This window comes from Stegodyphus dumicola, chromosome 1 (assembly GCF_044657685.1).
Source record: "Stegodyphus dumicola isolate Sdum_Otavi_A_Nest chromosome 1, ASM4465768v1".
In the NCBI taxonomy this organism is placed as follows: Eukaryota; Metazoa; Arthropoda; class Arachnida; order Araneae; family Eresidae; genus Stegodyphus; species Stegodyphus dumicola.
The window spans coordinates 67,226,396-67,246,523 of NC_140768.1; the positions used below are offsets into that span (position 1 = coordinate 67,226,396).

Here is a 20,128-nt window from a genome sequence, read left to right on the forward strand (position 1 = left end):
CTCTTTACAGAACATGACAATTTTTAACCGATAGCGTATAAATAAATTTAAGTGAATTCGAAAGTCTGATCTCTCAATAAAGGGATCATATCTCCACATCAAAGAACACACACATCACAATTTATTCGGATAATTTTTTATAAAAAGAATTTTAAAAAGTTAGATTAACATACTCCGTCACTTACAAATTGCATTTTAAAACAAATATTGTCATATTTTGTAATTACAAAGGCAAACCACGAAGTATCTTGTTTATTTAAAAAATTTACTTGCATATTTGCAAAAATATTATAAACACAGCTAATGTAATAAATTAAAATTAAAATTAGAATATTAATTGAAAATATTATTTCGCTTCTTAAAATAAACGAAATCAGGAATTCTTAATTGTACTAATAAGTATACTGAATGAAACTTTTAGTTTTCACCTCTAAAAGCTTTAGTTTAAAAAATGTTAACAATAATAGTTAGAAGCAATTTCCAAACATTAAAATGCATCTTTTCCTAACATTGGTTTTAACATGATAAGATTAAATTTATAAATATAAAATTATATTATAAATATAAAATTATAAATATAAAATTATACTCTTTATAAAATTTTTTCTGCACAGTTATACATTCATTAGTTCTTTCAAAAAAAATGAATTCATTAAGAGTTAAAAACAGATTTCATATTTCATACAAAAATTTTATTAGATGTAAAAATTATTTTTTATTCTTAATTATCTCAGTTTATTTTTATTCAGTTCATTTTATTTATTCTCATATCTTAACAGTTCACTCATCATTCATTTTTATAATAATTTGTTCATAAAAATAAATTTCATATTCAGAAAATCTAGTATGTTTCGTTGTCTTTGCTACACATTATGAGCAACTTTAGTATTCATTGAGAATCTGGCAGTAATTCATTTTCAAGCATTTCATTAAAATTCTGTCAGTTATTTTAAATTACATTAAAACTCCATCAGTTATATGGTTTGATCAGTTTCCATTACTGCATAGATTTAAATTTTTAAGGTCTCCTTTACATAAAATTAGATGCAATATGTAATAAAAAAGAAGGGGTTATAGTTTTATTCATGGAATTTATCCACAAGGATACATGATCCCAAAGCATTATCAAATATTATATTTCCCTCGATTTATTTAAAAATTTCATTAAAAATAAATTAATAATTAAATGATAAATAAATAAAACTAATTTACTGGAGAAATTATATTAACACCACAAAAGTCTATATTTAAAAATGATATATAATTAAACATCTAAATTGAAAATAAATGAAAATTAGGCCAAATATATACTTACTTTTAAGAAAGTTAAATTTGTCACATTTACGAGTTCACATTCCATGCTAAGGCAAATTATTTGAAATAAAATAAAGTTTTCAATGGTCAAGAGTAACAGAACATTTTTCATGGATGTGCTGAATAAAAAATACTGCCAAGTGGACATAGTAATTTAATTTTAATTTATTTCTTAATATTAAATTTGAATTTATTTTCTTAGGTATTGCGTAAAATCATTTCTTGCAAAATAAAATCTGTATTCGCGCCAATGCCTTAAAAACTGACAGATGGTATGAGAGAGAATCATTGGCAGATGTAAATTAAGACACCTGTATCTTCGATACATCTTCGAACACACCAGATTCTCAGCGTTTTCCCATTTAATACAGCATAACATGTATAATATATTTTTCAAATTTAATCACGACCTGGACGATTAACAATATGAATGATTTAAAAGTAATAAATGCATTTCTTACTGATTTACTTCTTTATTTTCCTTTTAAATGGTGTACATATTTTACATAAATTAAATAGATTTAATTTATATCATTCATTAATGATAACTTTTATGAACTTTTTGAAAATTTTCTTTAGTTTATAAAACATGTTTCTAATCGCATGTTACATAACGGATGCAGAATCCGTCATTTAATTAAATTTTATGATGGTTTACATTTTTACAAAATGTAATCTGAAGATTTCAAATTGCAATTACTTTTTTTTTGTTAAGTCATGATTTATTTATATTTATCATTATGTTTACATATCATTATACTTTATTAGCTCAAAAGAGAGTTAGCCCGAATGGCTACTAGTCCCGAAATGGGATTTCGCATTCTTCACTACAAACAGCTGTATCACTTTTCAAATACTGTGCGTTCTTGGTATCTAGTTACTTGAATGCAGTTTTTTTACCATGGGTTCAAATTCAAAGCATATCCATTTATAAAGTATTTCTCCCGCCTTCTTGGCATGCCTTCGTGGTGTAGTGGTCTGCACTCTATTTGTGTAGTGGTATTACAAAGGTCCTTGGCTCGATTCCCGGCGAAGGCGTTGCTCATTTTTCATCTCACCTGCTTGCACCACCGACGCCTTCAAACGCGTACAAGACATCATCTTAAATAACAGACAAAATAACCTTCATATATGTGTAATATGGCTTGACGTAGCGTCAGCATTCAATAAACTATGGTGGCCAGCACTCAAAACTAAATTGAAATACCTGCGATGTCCAAAACATCTTTACCAACTGATCACAAGCTACCTCACAGAACATCAAGTAACCTACAAAAGAGACACCTTAAATATTACGATGAATTACCACAAAGGAGCCCCACAAGGGTTCAATATTGGAACCATCCTGTGAAACATAATTGCAGGCTCAGTGCTAAACATCAACTTTTGAGACGATGCCAAGATACAAGCTTACGCCGACGATATTATACTCATAACAGATGGAGGCAATAGACAACAATAGAGCGTAAAGCAGACGTAGCACTTAAATTGCTTACAAAAATGGAGTCAAAACAACAAACTGTGTTTCAGCATTGAAAAGACACAGATGATAGTCTTTCCAAAGGGTTCAATAATAGATGCGAATCCACCACCCATAAAGTGGAAAGAGCGTCTACTGCGACACCATGATACCTTTAAATACCTCAGATTTACGCTTAATAAGAAGCTCACGTGGGTATCACATCTTGCGGAAGTCCGAGATAAGACGCAATCGAAGAACAAGCACTATGGTTAGGTACACAACCAGCAGCTCACACTTCAATCTTCACAGATAGCATGAGCGTTCTGACTGCGCTGAATTCCTTTCCTCCAAACCATTGGCACACGACAGCACTTAGAGAGATCCTCTTGACGTTAGGTTCCTCCATCCCTTTTAAGATCAACTGGATAAAAGGACACTCCGGGCAGAAAGACAATGAACGAGCTGATGAACTAGCTAAGACCGCAGCTCTGAAACCAGAAATTGACGAGGAAATTCCGCTTTCCATAGAAGTTGCGAAAAGGTTCCTCAAAGCAACATTCCAAGCGACATGGTCATCATGATGGCAGGAAGAAGAGACATTAAGATTTATTTACAACATCCTCCCAATACCTACTCTCAAGAGGCTTAAATGCAACCGACTCTTCCTCCAAGCCAACCAACCATGGGAAGTTACCCGTGTATTACAAGCGATTCCTCAGATAACTGTAGTGCCAACTGTTCTTGCGGTCTTCGTGGGGAAGACGAAGACACACTTTATTACCTGCTCTCCTAACCTCTGACAGAGCACCTTCGACAGCAGTTCTTTCCTTTCGACTACATCATATATCCTGTGAATAGACTGTTCACATCCAAGAAACTGAAGATTAATGTAAAATGTAAAAAGGCGGCTTAACCGTCAGAATGCTAGCAATGACTAGGATGACTTCCTAACCCTGTAGTGCCATTAACTTAGTTTGGCGGAACAGGTTAAATAAAGTGACCATATATCTCTCCATCTTCCTAAAAAATCCTGCTGTCTCTACACATTTATTACTGTAAGTATTATTTATATTTTGTTCGTTTAAACCGGAAACTGAGCAAGGGAAAGAAAAGGTGGGAGGACAGTTTATTTTCGCATAGTGCTATTTCTTTTCAGTGAAAATTACATTTAAACTTTTCGAAAAATATTTTCAAATTTTGCTGCAGTGTCACCTAAGTCCTCTCATCCAGACGCTTAAGTGCAAACGAAAATTTTATACTAATACCAGAATTGAGTCATTGTTATCTGGGATTACTGTAAAAATAGCCTTTCCAAGTTTAATCATAAAGAGCAGCGTACTGTTGATGAGACAACATAAAGAGCCGCCTGCTGCTGATGAAACAAAAATAATAAGTTAGAAACGAAGAATAAATGCCTTTTGAAAATTTGGGTGACAGACTTGAGCACTAGGGATTTATAGAGTCCTCTCTTTCAAACATGTCTTAAACATTATTATAATTTATTAGAAATTATTTTTATGTTATTATAAATTATGATATTTATTAGAAAGAAAAGTCTTGCGTTACATTTTGATGTAATTTTCTTCGCGTTTAAAATTCACATTACCGTGGTTTTATAATCAAGACTGTATAAAAGCGAGCTGTAATTAATATACACGTTTATTTATACGCTTCATTAAGAGCTCAAACCAGAAAAATATTAATAATAAAATAAAAGCTAATATTTTAAATGAATTTAAACTCGCGTTAAACAAAGTTTAATAACACCATATAAATATTATAATTTGATAAATAAACACTTTGCGAAATAAATCACTTCAAGAGCAAGACACAAACTTCCTATCCTAAGTTCTTGTACAGTATTTACTACAGAGCTCATAAAATATGGAAGGCAGCCGATAAAAGCTTAATTACAAATATATTAATATAATTCATTTTATGGGTAGTGTCTTAATATCTCATTCTCAAAGTATATAATTTCTACATGCTCCTTTTGTTCCAATTACTCACACAGATTTTATGTATTTTCAGTTATTGAAATAATTTTTTAAACTTAAAAATGCTTTTATTAAAAATCAATTAACAGTTCATCTATGATCAGAATGAGCATTTATAAAGCAAATTTATTTTTTTGATATCACTGTCAGTCGGCATTTTTTCTCTCGGTGGTAACAACCGAAAGCCTTTCTTCTTAGCAGTCATCGTTTTAAGTCCTCTTCTCTTGTCTTTGCTGAAGCTTAGAGATCCATAGTGCATAATAGAGTTGTAATCGTATTCTAACAAAAGCTTATTTTCCATGGGTTTCAATTTTTCGAAATTGTGCTCACTACCTGAAATAATATATATATTTTAACTTTATGACTCAAAGCATATAATTTCCAAAATATGAGCTTCAAATGTAGAGTTAAAAAATGGGATTTATAAGTGCTTTGATGCTACATAAAACCCTTTCCCAACAAAGTCCAATATAGATAAACAACGTTATTTGACGCTGAGTTTCATTTTAGCAGAAACGCTTTCAGGAGTTGTAATCTATCGTTTTTTTTTTTAGATTTATTAAATGAAAGACAATGAGTATCAGAAACAAAAAGTGAAATTAAAGAACTTTTAAGAACTTAGTAAATTAAATAATGACTCCCTCTACAGTGAAGTGTAAGGAAGAAATAACGAAATTTAGCATAATATATCAGCAAGCAAATGCGGTCTAAAGATAGAAACTGGAAACAAATTAAGAGTTTATCACTTTATACACTGGTGAAAAGCAAGTTTAGAATTCCTTAAGGTCATTGACTAATATTGAGATAATTTTCATAGTTATGGACAATTTCAAAAAGTCTAATTTACCACCTGAGGAAGTATTTTGAATGGTACTGGTAGAAGATAAACTAGAATTGCGGTTTTCACGCCAACAATGTTGTGTAGTAAAGGATTGATTTGTTTCCTTTTTTCGAATATAGGATCCATATTCATAGATAAGGAATTAATTTTAAAGCAGGCTTTGTTTATCCTGTGTACATTAAGCCAGACACTCAAGGAATGGTATAAATTCCGCAATAATTGTGTCAGATTCAGTTGCTTAAAACCCAAATTGTATATATTATCGGCAAAGAAAAATAACGCGAAAGTTTAAGTCTTGTAAAATATGCCCAGTGAATGTTATTTTTCATGCAAGCATAGTTTCGTGCTTATTAATCGTCGATTCAGAAAAATAATCTTTGCACTGTAAAATGCAACAGAAATATTTATGCAGAACATATCATTTCTTCTATTGATTGCTCCTTTGAGAGGAAGTAGATTACACTAAACTGACAACTTAAAGGTTCAAAACTAGCTCTTAAGTCATCACATATATTACACCCTACAATTTTTACTTTGTGTATGAGATAAAAAAAAGGCTTGTGCTATCTCTGTTCGTATAGCTACATAATTTTAAAAACTATTATCCTCTTTATGTTTTTCTTGCGATCAAAGAACGTTACTTTAAAACCCCGTAATTAAATTAGCTGTTTTTTTCTCATGCATTACCTGTGATACTGTGTTAATCAGTTTTAGAAGAAAAATAACTTGAAATCGAATCAACTATTTTACAGAACTTTATATTATGATATAACTGTAGTAGTATAAGCCAAGGGCAGATATTTATTTGTGTTTTCAAAAAGATACAGATTATTTAAATTTTATATACTATATTTTAGCTGTGATGTACAACACAACTAAAGTCATTATTTAGAATATGATTTGGTTTTAATCACGTGATTACTGCCGAGAGTACTCAAGAAAAAATCGACAGCCCTAAGGTAGCAAATCAGGTTGCCATATCAGGTTAAAAACATTAAAGACACGAAGTCATACGGTACAGAATAAGAATCAAGGACTCAGAAATTTTATAATATGCAAACATCAGCGTCTAGTTTAAAGCAAAAAATGTAGTATATTTCGAACTAAACATTTGTCGCTGTCTTTCGTTATGGAAGTACATTGTTTGACATTTTAATTACAATGAATTTAGCATTCTTTTATCTTAAATAACTTAATAAGTTTTAATCTCACATTTTCACCCACTGAGCTCCACCTATTAAATTACGAACAGCTCCACCTAGTGAGCAAACTGAAGAGGAAAGTTACCGAAAGAAAGAGACAGATAGCAATTATAAAATAAAAAGTGTAAACACTATTTAAAATCAAACTCTTCAATCAGTATAGTTGTTAGTGTGGTAGACACCATACTAATAAACTCTGGGTAGAATCTCGGAAAACGTTTTGAATGTTTGGTGATTAGCATAGCTATGGCATAAAATATAGCGAAGTATGACAATCCCTCGACCCGAAAGTCGACCTGTAGTCGATGACAAAGAAAGAGGTGCACGAGACCATCAAATTTGCTGTTTCTCAAACTTGTGATGGTGTTTATTCACTGCAGGTTATAGGCAAATTGAATGCTCACGCTTTCTTTCTCACTCCCTTAATCTCTCATGTTGCAAAGTTGAGAATGAACTAATAAATCACTAACTAAAGTTGTTAAACTTTTAAAATTGTTTCTAAAATCTTCATTACTAAAGAGTTAATTTTGCTAGAAATAATGCATTATAAAGAATTCCGAATGTAAAAAGGATTTCAATTGTTAGGCAAGGTTCGTGTCTTTTAGTAAATGAAAAAATACATATAAAATTGAATAAAATACAAGAAAGATGTGAATAAGATTCCAATCTAAAAAATATACATTTTAACAACTTATATTTCAATAAAACCCCTTTTTATATCGTCTCTTTTGATTTTCGAAATTGTAATACCTGAATAGCTTAGAACGAGTTTTTTTTTTTTTTTTTTTTTTTTACATAAAATTTTCTAGAAGCATTGAAAAATGCATAACGCGGATTATTCGAAATGAAATAAAAGCGGAGCATTTTTTTTTCCTTTTATTCACTTACTTTTTAAAACTTAGGATAAAATAATCACAGATATAAACCAAATCTTTCCTTATTTAGAGAGTCGAAGATCAGATAATATTTTGGAGCCGCTAGTTTTCTATAGCTGAAGGAAAATATAATCCTTATTCTGTTTGGGCAATTATTGAGAAAGACTAATAAGTTTAATATTTTTATATAACTCTAAAATTAAACATGTCTTTTTTATCAACATTAATGTCACGATTAGTGTGTTTGTAATCAACATGTATTAATTAGTGTCACAAAGTAATACAGAAAGCGTATGTAATTGATATGTATTATTGACCTTTCATAGAAAATGCATTTGAAAATATCTTAGAAACACCTGTTTTGCAAATAAATTTGGACAAACATAAATATTTCATTGGAAGCGATTACTTATGTAATTAATTTTATTTACCTTCCTTGATGTTTTCCCAGTGAATGGTGATATAGTCATCTCTGTCAGAACGGGTTTGCTCGTGATTAAATCCAATTGAATGAATTAGCTCGTGTAAGACCGTGCCCAAACTGTAGCAACCATCACCAAGAGAAAGACCCCGTTCTCCTCCATCTCCTCTTCCTAATTCCGAATTGCATCTGAAATATAGTGAAAAAATAATTTTACTGAGATCAGTTCAAATATAATGTAGTATTATATCAACTGTTATAAAGAAATTAGTCCCATTATCCCAGGAGCTAAGTTTTTCTTTACTGCTCCAAAAACCTTTCTGTATTCATAATGCAATAGAATTTTAAATATTTTCAGACTGAATGGATTGCAGTCTATCCAAATATTCAAAAAACCAGAGTACTTGAACATTTATTATTATTATGCGTTTTTATTTAGTTCCTTCATAGTGTTTTTCGCTATGGTCGGAAATTGTTTTTATTAAATTCAGAAACAATTTCTCCTGTATCCCAAAGTATCACATGGGACTTACATATGTTACAAGTATGAAAAATAAACATTAAAGGAAAAATTTTAAAACAAACTTACAAAGGACTGCAATAATTTACAATCAATTTACAAAAATAGTCAAAGGCAATTATCGGAAATTAACGTATGAAAACCAGGAGGACAAATTTTTGAAGACTTTTGACTTTTTGAAGTTTCCATGGCCAGTAAGGAATGTGCTCATGTTATAAAAAAATGATGACAAGAAAATCTCATTTTTATGGAAAGGGAAAATCTCTTAGTTAAGTTTCCTTTATTTGAACTAATGTAATCATTGTTCCACAATTCCACAATACTTTTATTCGACTTTCTTTAGGGATATTGTCAAAAATTTCAGTCTCGCACGTAGTAGCAGTGTTTGCAAGAAAAATCTGCCAGTTCATTCCCAACGATACCCGTATATCCATGAAAAATGCAAAAGCAACATAATTGTGTTTATCTTTTAGGCTTTTAAGTTGTCTTTGAATCTCGACGATTATGTTATTAAAAGAAGAAATACATTTTAGGGTCTCCAAGGTTTAAAGAGAATCGGTACAAATAAGACAGCATGAAACAACACTAATTTGTTCAATGATCCATTTAATGACAAAATTTAAACAAAATGTCAGCTATAACAATGTGCTTTCAGCACGAATCCTAAATTGAAGGTGCTCAAATTGAAGACCACTTTCGACGACAACAAATGTAAAACCAACTTTGCTATCAAATTTATTCCAATTGGTATAGCAAGTTACAGGGAAATCATCTGCAATTTCATTGCTAAATTGAATAATATTCACAGAATTTCTTTCTGAGGGATAAGGAAGAACAAATAGAGGACAAACAAAATCCTAACCAGGAACAGACGAAGCAGAGAGATTTTCACTAAAGGAAATACGAAAAATGGCAATACCAATTGAAGGAAACTAAAAACTGCAAAAACAGACTTATAAGTTATGTAAAATAACCACAAATGACCTGCAAAAGTATCTGCCTTTGAATGCGTCGCACATATTTATAATTTCTCTTCCTCTTAAGCACCATACCCCAAACTCTAGAACTAGGTTGAAATTATTACCGTATGTATTACATGCAATTCTACTTAACCCAAACTGTAACATATACCATTTCTCTAATACGTAAGTTAAATGTCACTTCCAAGAAAATTTACTATCAAGGGGAAACCCCAAGATATTACATCTACCCCAAGATATTACTCTAGAACCGTACATTATGAAGATTTCAATTCTTTACTTATAGATCAGCGAATGTACGTTGAAATTATTACCGTACGTATTACATGCAATTCCACTTAATCCGCGTTGTAACTTATACCATTTCTCTGATACGTAAGTCAAATGTCACTTTCAAGAAAATTTACAATGAAGGAAAACCCCAAGATATTTCATTTACTTTATCACAGCCAATAGAGTTCCATCGAGAAAAAACTGAAATCCATCAGAACACATGTTTCGCTTTTCAATAATCATGACTTCTGTGTTTTCAAGATTAAAGTCAATTTTAAAATCTTTTTACCAATCAGAGGCAAGGTTTAAAGCCTCTTGTGCGTAAAAAAAAGTAGAAGTAAGATCCCTACTCTGGAAGCAAACCAACGTATCATCTGAAAAGGCTATATATAGTATTGCAACAGACAACATTTTTAAGCATTGAGAGGAGTTCATTAAAAATAATATTTCAAACCGCAGGTCATGAAACTGAGCTTTGAGTGCAACCCCTTTCAAGGCGACAGATCACAAACCCAAGATCAATTGCAGTTTGGCTGTCCTATCATTTAAAAGTTAGCAAGTCAAAACGTATTCATTGGTAGTTTTACATTTTTAAGAAGGTTAAGAATACAAAACCACCACGCATTCTCGAAGGATCCGTTTATATCAAGAGAAACCAAACTAATGGGGAAATATTTCTTGTTACCTTTCTGAACAATCTCATTCAAGTGTAAATAACGTTTTCAGTACTTCTCTAGGATATAAAACCGTACTGATCACCAAATAGAAAATCTCCTCGGCCCAAATACCAACAAATTCTGTTAAAAAACGCTTTTTCAGAAATTAAGCTTATGCATTTAAGTTTATCATCTAGAGCAGAAATTAAGCTTATACATCTAAGTTTATCCAAATACGGAACACTACACTTTAGAAATAAATATCATTTGAGCATGCTTTCAAACACGTGAAAAAATACCAACATGCAGAGAAATATTAAAAGGTTTATGGAGAGGAGAAGGAAGCATATAGTAAAACTGCTTAATAATCTCATTTGATACATAATCAGGACCGGGCGATTTATTTTGTTCCATCATAGAAAGAACTGCGTTAATTTGATCATAGACAAAATAAGAATCAACAAAAGAAAAATTAACAGTACTCCAATGGTACTCCTTATGTAAATGATTATAATTCCTCTGGATCAGAACGGAAGGATTTCTGAAAGACAGCATTTATATCCTCACTACAGAGTTCGTTGTCTCTTCCGTACATAGACAAATATCAGTTATTTCAATTCTTTTCACGAATTCTCTTTTAACAACACATGCATAATTTCTCCCACACATTGCTAACATCAGTAGTCTCAAGAAATATCTTATAGGAGTTAGATTTATTGTCAGTAAGCATTTTATTTCCTATCGTTCTATATTCAAGATATTTACATTTACACAGTTCTCTAATAGTCGGAAACCTGCAACGCAGAAATCTTCGGCTAGAGGCTGTATGTCTCTTTCTCATGCAAGCAATGTCAATAGACAACCAAGAAACATTATGCACACCATGATTCTTAACAGGCATTAAAAATAAAAATGTCTGGAGAAGAGCAGAACCAAGATCTTCAACAGCTCTATGCAGGAACCAGGGTTCATTTTGAGACAGACACCAACTTGAAATACCTTGGATAAGAACTGTTAACTGTAACATCAATTAGATTGAACCCTGAGTTGCACGTATGGTAGATTCATAATCGTCGTTTATAATGTATAATGTGGCCATCACGTGTTAGAATGCTGGCTTGGTATGTAGCTGCTTGCTCATGTCGCCATCTATTAGCAGCAACGAGAAGTGCAGCAACGCACCAGTTTCGTATGTCGTTGAAGATGATAATGACCTTGGGTTTCGATCCTGGGTTTCGATTATATGGCAATCGAATATCAGTTGCAATAGAGCACCCGTACAACAGATTCTGGTATTTGAACTGCTTTTTTAACGCGAACATTTGATCAGCTTTCGAGATAGCTGCAATAACAAATAAATTGTTGACAGAAACAAAATTCACTCAGTTTATCTCAACGAATTTCTGAATAGGGACTAAATCATAATTTAGATTTGGCATTGGAATCTATACACTTAAACAGTCGATTAAGACTTTTGTACATAAAAACTTGACTAATCTTATGAGCATCTAAATCAAAATTTCTTGAGGACTCAAAATATTATGAAATGAGTGAACACAATCGTACCAACAAAGCCGAAACATCACGTGATCGAACGATAATTGCCGTCTTAACATTATCGGAATTGGAATCAAGTTTATAAGTATCAGGGTATCCTGGAAGAGAACTCTTGCAACAAGGAAGCTCGTGAACCAGCATGCGATCAGTATTATCAGTTTCATTATTTAAAATAAACTGCTGGGTCGCAGATTTAGATTTATGAAGATTTAGATGCATACACTCCAGAATTAGCTTCTTTGACCTAACCATAATCAATTCGAGATTGAATGTTCTTCCTCATAAAGATATGAATAGGATAGCACTCTGAAAGGACAACAGGACTCCTCGTTTTTGGCAAGGATGTAATTACTTCCGGAGATTTTTTCTTAATCGCGGCTCTAAGTCCTTTCTGATCATTTTCGGAAAACCGCTTAACGAAAACTTTATTTCCTCCAATATGTTTCAAATTACTTACACCCAGGTTAGCCTCTAATGTATTTATGTTTAGTTAAATTAATTTTCTAACATCTTCAGAAAGGCATCAGAGTACACAACCAAACATTAATTCGAAGAAACCAAGGACTATTCATTAGTTCTTTGTGACCTCAGATGACGCCACTACAATAGCATGTGGCCTTGAAATGACGTCTTTCAAACTCTCCCTACACGCTTCTAAAAAATTAACAGCTTTGATTCGCTCAAAATTTTTATAAACAGAAGATTTCAACTCAGCCAGAGCTTTTCTAGCTTACTTGCATCTGTTGATTCATATTACATTAAGGTTGAAGTGGTGATTGAATAATTTTGCAATGTTTTTCAAGAGTTTCGTAAAACGCGTCATCCTGCATTAGCAGGCAACGCTGCAACTATGGTCGGAAGTTTTTCATCGATTTTTGACCTGCTTTCAGATTAAGTCATCGAGCTCAAATTTTGTACGCACGTTTTTTTGTTTATGACAATGCAAGCCACGTTTTTAAAGTTTGATTAAGATTTTTTAAAAATGTTATGTTTAAACATTTTTTGTATATTTCTCAGTATAACGAAAAAACTCAAATCTCGGAAATTCACTTTTTGAACCATCGGATAGAGCATCAAAAATTTTTAAATGGGATTTTTATCAAATTTTTTAAATTGCTTCTGATACTTTTGGCGAATTTTGAAAACACTCGAATATTTTGACTATTTCGTTCCCACGCTTTTAAATTTTCAACTTCGAAATATGTATCTGTTAAAAGGTTTTGAAATTTTCACACAGTATAAAACAAACACTTCGTTCTTTTTTAAAATAAGAATAATAAAAAGAGATTAGTTGGGCGATTTTTTTACATTTTATAAAACATATGCTACAATATGAAACATGATTGGTTCTTCAGTTCGAAGGTTATAATGCCATTACGTCATACAATTCGCCTTGTCTCAGAGCGCTCCAAATAAAACCAGCTATTGATTATCCTTAAATATTACTCGCAATGAAATATACCGCATAATTTATTTTCATTTTAGAAGTTTATAAAAGTTGATTTTTTTTCCTCAAATTTATTGTGGAATGCAATAATATATTTTTTATAAGACTTAAAAATTTTGACATTTAAAACTTTCTCTCTTATAGACAGATTTCAACTCACCCAAAGAACACTCATATTCACCTCTTATAGAGATATAAAGTACCCTACCAAGAAAATACCTCTAATCAAATACTTTTCTGCCAGATAAAAAGGGCAAAAATATAAAATATGGTGTATATTATAAACGTTATTCAAACTGATATAGCAGCTAAATCTGTCTGCAAAACGTCCTATGTATAAGAGGTTCTAAACGAATTATGAATTCTTTTACCCAGAGCCTTTTTCTATTCGAATGTAGTCCTTTTCAATAGTTCTTGGAACAAACTGAATGCAAGTGTTATCATTAAGAAACTCCATTGCTTCTTCTATGAGATCTGTCTTGTCCCCTAGAGAAAATGTGAGATAAAGTATTAGCTACAAATCTTTTCTGAGCATTAATTATAAACAAGCATTATGGTATTTTACAAAATTAAATATTTCTTGGTTATAATAATACTAAAAATATGTGGTCAAAATGGAATGTACATATGGTAAAAGTCCTTGCATGTAATTTTATAAACTTATTAACTTAGCTTCCCCTTAGATATAAGTAATTTATTCCTGAGCACTCCAGGCTTTTATGTACCCAAGCTTCTTCTGATTTTTTTTCCCAAACAAAGAATTATTTTCCTAATTTAAGTTATTTAATCATATGATATAATTATCGGCTCAAAATTTGCCCTAAAATAACAAACGTGACCTGCAACATAACAAAGTAAAGAACTGCATTTGATTCTATTTCATAGATGTTAATCATAAATTAAAATAATTCGGTGGAATTTTCCCTGTATATAGAAAACACAACATATTTTTTCTTAGAAAATCCTGCATAAAGATGTGCCTCTTCTTAGAACGATAACTCTAATATAATTTGCCATAGTAGAAATCAGTCAAATACAAAATAATTCAAGAATTTTGTTTCATTCGAAATATATGTTTAAAATATCAGTCAGTATGACAATCTAAGGAGAAAAGGATTAAAGAGAAAAGCACAAAACGATTTCTCTTAAGTTTTTTTAATATGTTTAATTCATTCCATGCAAAATAATATAGAAAACTTGTGGCATTTTTAATTTCTAGATGGCATATATTCTACAAGGAACATTTACATAAAAATAGCGATTATTAGAAATTGGAGTTAAAGTTTATACTATTCGATAACACATTTGTATGATTTATTTACATAAAATTTCTCTGGCTGTTAAATCAATCTTTCAAGTTTTTCATAAAAGGCATTTTCCTTTTTTCTTTGGGTTTTTTTCTATCTCTCTGAATTTTGACAGCGGCATCGAGAATTGGTGACTCTACTTAACTCTAGAACTGTAAATTACATCTGAATCTCATTTGAGTTGTCCAGATCCCGCAAAACAAGAATTCAAAAGAAGAATATCCGGAGAACTCTTCGTCCCCCGAAGCTTTCCAGTTCTTCGCGTGTTGTACTGAAACTTCTGCAACAAAATTTGCCATAACAACGACGCTTCGAACAAAATTGCAGTTATCAATAATTTCCTGTTTTGTATTTATCTTTACACAGAATTTTTATTCGTTTACTTTGTTACTTTTATTGTACTTTTTACCATTTTAAGAAAATTAGTAATAAAAACGTAAACATCTTATAATGAATACTTATAACGAAATATAATTAAGAATAATTCGTATATTAATCAATCAAAAAACATTTAATGCTCAAAAGAAAATGGTCTGTAAATTTCAAGTATTTTGTTTTCTTTTTACCTTTTTATTCCCACCGGTTGAAACATACACCAAAATAAAGTATAATTCAGAGAAGACCATCCCAATAATCAGACACTATAATAAGTACGCTAGTTCGTTACTTTATTAATTTCCATAATTAAACTGCAATCACTCATTATTAACTCATAGCTGTAACCAGCCTTCGTACACCGTCGATGGCAATTCTCAAACTCGTCTGATCATAACATTACAGATGCGCGTGCGCGGATTACATTACAGGTGCGCAGGCGCGAACATGCCGCTCCGCGTTGCAATGCGTAGCATTCAACTATTGTAATTAAGATATACTATAAAGAAATTTAAATATTATAAACAATTTTGAATAAGTACTATTACATAAAAAATCATTATTATAATTAGACATTTACCGTATACATCAGCGTATAACTCAAAACAATACAATATAACATTTCAGTTACATAATGACATTTTATGTGAAGCACCTTCAATACTACACAATAACTATAAAGACAATACTCATTTTTGTATTGGTAAGACACATAATTTGGTAATTGGTCGTTTGAAAGTTCTAGTTTGAGTTTTTACATTGCACACGCGAACCTTTCCATCTTTACCATAAATTACTTCTATTATACGACCAAACGCCCAATTACAACAAGGCAAATTATCTTTAATAAAGACCATGTCTCCAACTTGTGTATTGTTTTTAGAGCTCTGCCATTTAGATCGATTTTGTAAATGACTTTAATAATTGGAGTTCCATTTTTTCCAGATAATTTGTACTAATTTTGTGATCTGTTGCCACAATTTTAACTTGTTAATATTAACTTCCGTGATACCTGGCTCAGGAATCGAATTAATTGCTCTACCAATTAAAAAATGCCCAGGTGTTAAGACTTCTAAATCATCAATGTCCGAAGACAAGTGTGTCAATGGTCGGGAATTTAAAGTTCCTTCAATCTGAATCATAACTGTTAAAAATTGTTCAAAAGTGCTTACGACACGTTTGAAGTGGCTCTTAAAAGATTTAACTCCAACCTCCCAGAGGCATCCAAAATTGGGTGCTCTGGGAGGGAGATATTTCCATTCGATATTCTCAGAGCTCAAATAACCAACTAAAAGCTCATCTTGTTCGTTCACTAGTTTATTTAACCTCTTTAATTCTGCATTTGCACCTACAAAATTAGTAGCGTTATCACTAAATAGTGTTGAGCTTTAACTCTTCGTGCAAAGAAACGTTTCAAGGTAGCTATTAATGCTTCAGATGTTAGGTCTGTTATCAGTTTTAAATGAATGGCCTTAGTAACCATACAAATAAATATACACACATAAACTTTCTGATATATACCTTTTCTCTGGTTTTTGTACTTAATTAAGAATGGGCCACAAAGGTCAACTCCAGTACAATTAAATGTAAGATTAGCTGTAATTCTTTCCTTGGGTAAATCACACATGATTTGCTGAGATACAATGGGATTAGCTTTAAAACATGTTATACAATTTTTTTACAATTTTTCTACAAACATTTCTACCATTTACAGTCCAAAATGTTTTGTCTTACATGATATAACAAACATTGATGACACACATGCAAATATTTTAAATGATAGTAATTAACTATGTTACTTTATATTTAGAAGGCAGAATAATAGGAAATTTTTTCTCGTAAGTTAAATTGCTATTTCTTAATCTACCTCCAACTCTCAACAGTCCATTGCTGTCAATGAAAGGGTTAAGATTTTTAATAGAACTATCTCTTGGAACAATACCTGACTTTTAAGACCATTTATCTCATTTATAAAATACTCACCCTGCAATGATTTTAATAAAGCTTCTTCAGCTGATCTCAATTCTCCCACTTGTAAATTACCTACCTTATTTTGTTCTTGCTTACAATTCTTGTAAAACCTAAAACAAAAACTTACAATACGAATTAATTTAAAATATTTATTACTGCAATTAAATAAATCATTAACAAAATTATTCACATTTAGATTTAAGCCAGCAAGATTCAGAATCAGCAAAGTTTTTAAGTTCATTACTGTCATTTTCAGTAATTGCTTCAGGTCCTTTTCAGTAATTGCTCATAGGGTACTTCATCAAGAAGTCAGGCCCGTTTCACCACAGTTGACTTAGTTGCAGTCTTTTGGCAGCCATACCTCTAGATATGAGATCTGATGTGTTTTCTTCGGAAGCGATATGATGCCACTGTGCAATTTCAGTCAGATCTTGTATCTTTGAAATACGGTTTGCAACAAATGTCTTGAGCAGATGTGGCTCTTTCTTGATCCATAACAGCACAATCATAGAATGGGTCCAAAGGTGAATAGCAGTAAGCTCCAATTTTAACGATGATTTCACTCGATGCATTAGTTTAGCTAATAACACTGCTGCGCAAAGCTCAAGTCTTGGGATTGTATTCTTCTTTATGGGGAAGACACGCGATTTATTGCACACCAACCTCACTGATGTATGGTTTGTTGCTGATGTGGCTTTACAGTAGATAACTGCTCCATAGGCGGCCTCTGAGGCATCAGGGAAACCATGTAACTCAATCTTGATTGTATCTGGTAATAAAATACATCTATGGTAATAAATTACATCTATTAATGTTGTTAATTTGCTGCAAGGTAGTGAAGAATTCTTTCCATTCTTTTGCCTCCTTTTCGGGGAGAACATCATTCCAGTTCAATTTTAGTAGTCATAATTTCTGCATAAATATTTTTGCTATAATTATAACTGGGGAAAGTATATAAAAATATTCAGTATATTAAAAGAATATCGTCGATGTACATGTCTTCTCTCAGCACAGGTGCTGCTAAAGGAAATTTATCTCTTTCGTCCTTTGACAGCTGTACGAGTGTCCTCATTGCTAAAAATGGTGCACTCACAGTAACATAAATAACAGTGGTTAGCTCAAAGTTTTTAATTGGCTTATCAATGCCTTATTTCCATAAAATCCTTTCCAACTTCCACTGATTTGGATGGATAGAAATAGCTCGATACATCTTTTGTATATCTGCAGTGAAAGCAAAAATATATTTCCTGAATCTCAGCATAATTGAGAATAAATCATCTTGTATTACGCCACCATTATACTGTATAGAATTTAGAGAGTTTCCTTTGGTTGTCAAAGAAGAAGCGTTAAATACTACCCTCAAGGGAGTCGACTTCTTACTTTTACTCCAATATGAGGAACATATACTCCAAAATGATACTACATACTCCAATATGAGGAATGTAATATTATCCTTGTTTCTCCTCGCTTTCACTCATCTCAACCATATGTCCTAACTGTTGATATTCTTTTAAAAAAATCTGAATATAATTTTAAATATTCGGGATTCTTTACTAAGCGTGTTTCCAAAAGGAATTTAATTTACTCGTTACAATTCGTTTAGAACTTCCTAAAGTGTCCGGGATCCTCATTTAATGGCATTTTAACAACGTACCTACCGGTTTTATCTCGTGTATAGTTTTCTACAAAATGTTTCTCACAAATTAAAGATTCTTTGTTTTGGGGTTTATCAGATTCAATATTCTCTAGTGCCCAAAATCTTTTAAGCGTTTTATCTAAGTTGTCTTCTTCCTTTATCAACCCACAATGAACCCTGTTTTCAGTCTCTGTTGTAATACTTCCAGACAAGATAAAACCAAAAACTATATTTTGGAAAATAAGATCAGGATTATTCATTCATATTTGACTCGGTTTCAAAAATTCATAAAAAACTCCCGCTCCCAACAGCATGTCTACCTTTTCTGGAACATTAAATCCTTCATCTGCTAATTTTAAATTAGGAAGATCTTGCACTGAAATTTTAATTTTGCGAGAAGGTGTTAAATCAGCAATTATTTTTGGAATTTCTAAAAAGTCCAAATTCTTTAAAAAAGTTCCTGCTTTATTGCATATCGAAGCATTAATTTTATGCTTTATTGTCAAAGTAGCATCATTTATTCCCGAAACCGAAATGTTTGTTTTTTTCTTTCTCTAACTGCAAATTACGTGTCAAAAAAGTTGACATACTACCGCCGTCCAGCAGACACTTTACTCTGTTTTCTTCCCTCGTTATCAATTTTGAAAAATACGATGGTTGAAAGCAAAACTGTATTCTGTTTATTCAAATAGCTGCTAATAAATGCTTTTTGAACGAACTCCAGCGTATTAACATTCAAGGTCGATGAGTCATCTCGTTTGGGAATGTTGCAGGCAGATACATTTGTTTTGTTTTTATTTTGTTCCGATGAAGAACATTCTTTCTCCTTTACGATATCTGCTTTGAAAATGATTAGTTTTGTGGTGCCGTTTTTAACAAAAAGAAGAATACTTTGATGGGCAATTTGATACTGAATGCATATGTAGACAGTTAAAACATAATTTGTTAGATTTCACAACCTGTACTCTTTCTTGTACCGGTAATTTTATATATGATGGGCATTTTGCTAAACTGTGATTCCCATGGCATAAAATACAGTTCTCTCTTTTAACATCTGACAAAAACACTTTAGCTACGCTTTTTGAGCTGTTATACTTACGATTAACATGAGAATTCTCAGTGAGAGGTTTTCCTCGTGACGTGAAATATTTTTTCTTTGTACAAATGGCGCGCACTTGCCTTTAACGGCATTGGCCACTACTAAAGCCAGAAGCGGTGACCATTTTATTATGGAGGCACCTAATAGGTGGCCACCGTTACCTCTTCTGAAGGGACAGACAATTTTACATCCATG

At 31.8% G+C, this 20,128-nt stretch overlaps 2 protein-coding genes across 7 annotated transcripts in view; one reads left to right on the forward strand and one right to left on the reverse strand.

The window, feature by feature from the left end:
• Positions 1 to 20,128, forward strand: part of LOC146999110 (astacin-like metalloprotease toxin 1) — an 84,654-nt gene that overhangs the window by 1,175 nt on the left and 63,351 nt on the right. The window lies entirely within an intron of this gene.
• The window catches only part of LOC118188789 (astacin-like metalloprotease toxin 4), a 51,159-nt gene continuing 35,850 nt past the window's right edge, over positions 4,820 to 20,128 (reverse strand). For all 3 annotated transcript variants that reach the window (XM_035359293.2, XM_035359295.2, XM_085816041.1), the window contains 3 exons: positions 13,917 to 14,031; positions 8,123 to 8,301; positions 4,820 to 5,106 (listed from right to left, as the gene is read on the reverse strand). In XM_035359293.2, coding sequence (XP_035215184.1) covers positions 4,874 to 5,106; positions 8,123 to 8,301; positions 13,917 to 14,031 — 527 coding nt within the window. In that variant the 3' untranslated portion in view covers positions 4,820 to 4,873. The remainder of the gene's footprint in view (positions 5,107 to 8,122; positions 8,302 to 13,916; positions 14,032 to 20,128) is intronic.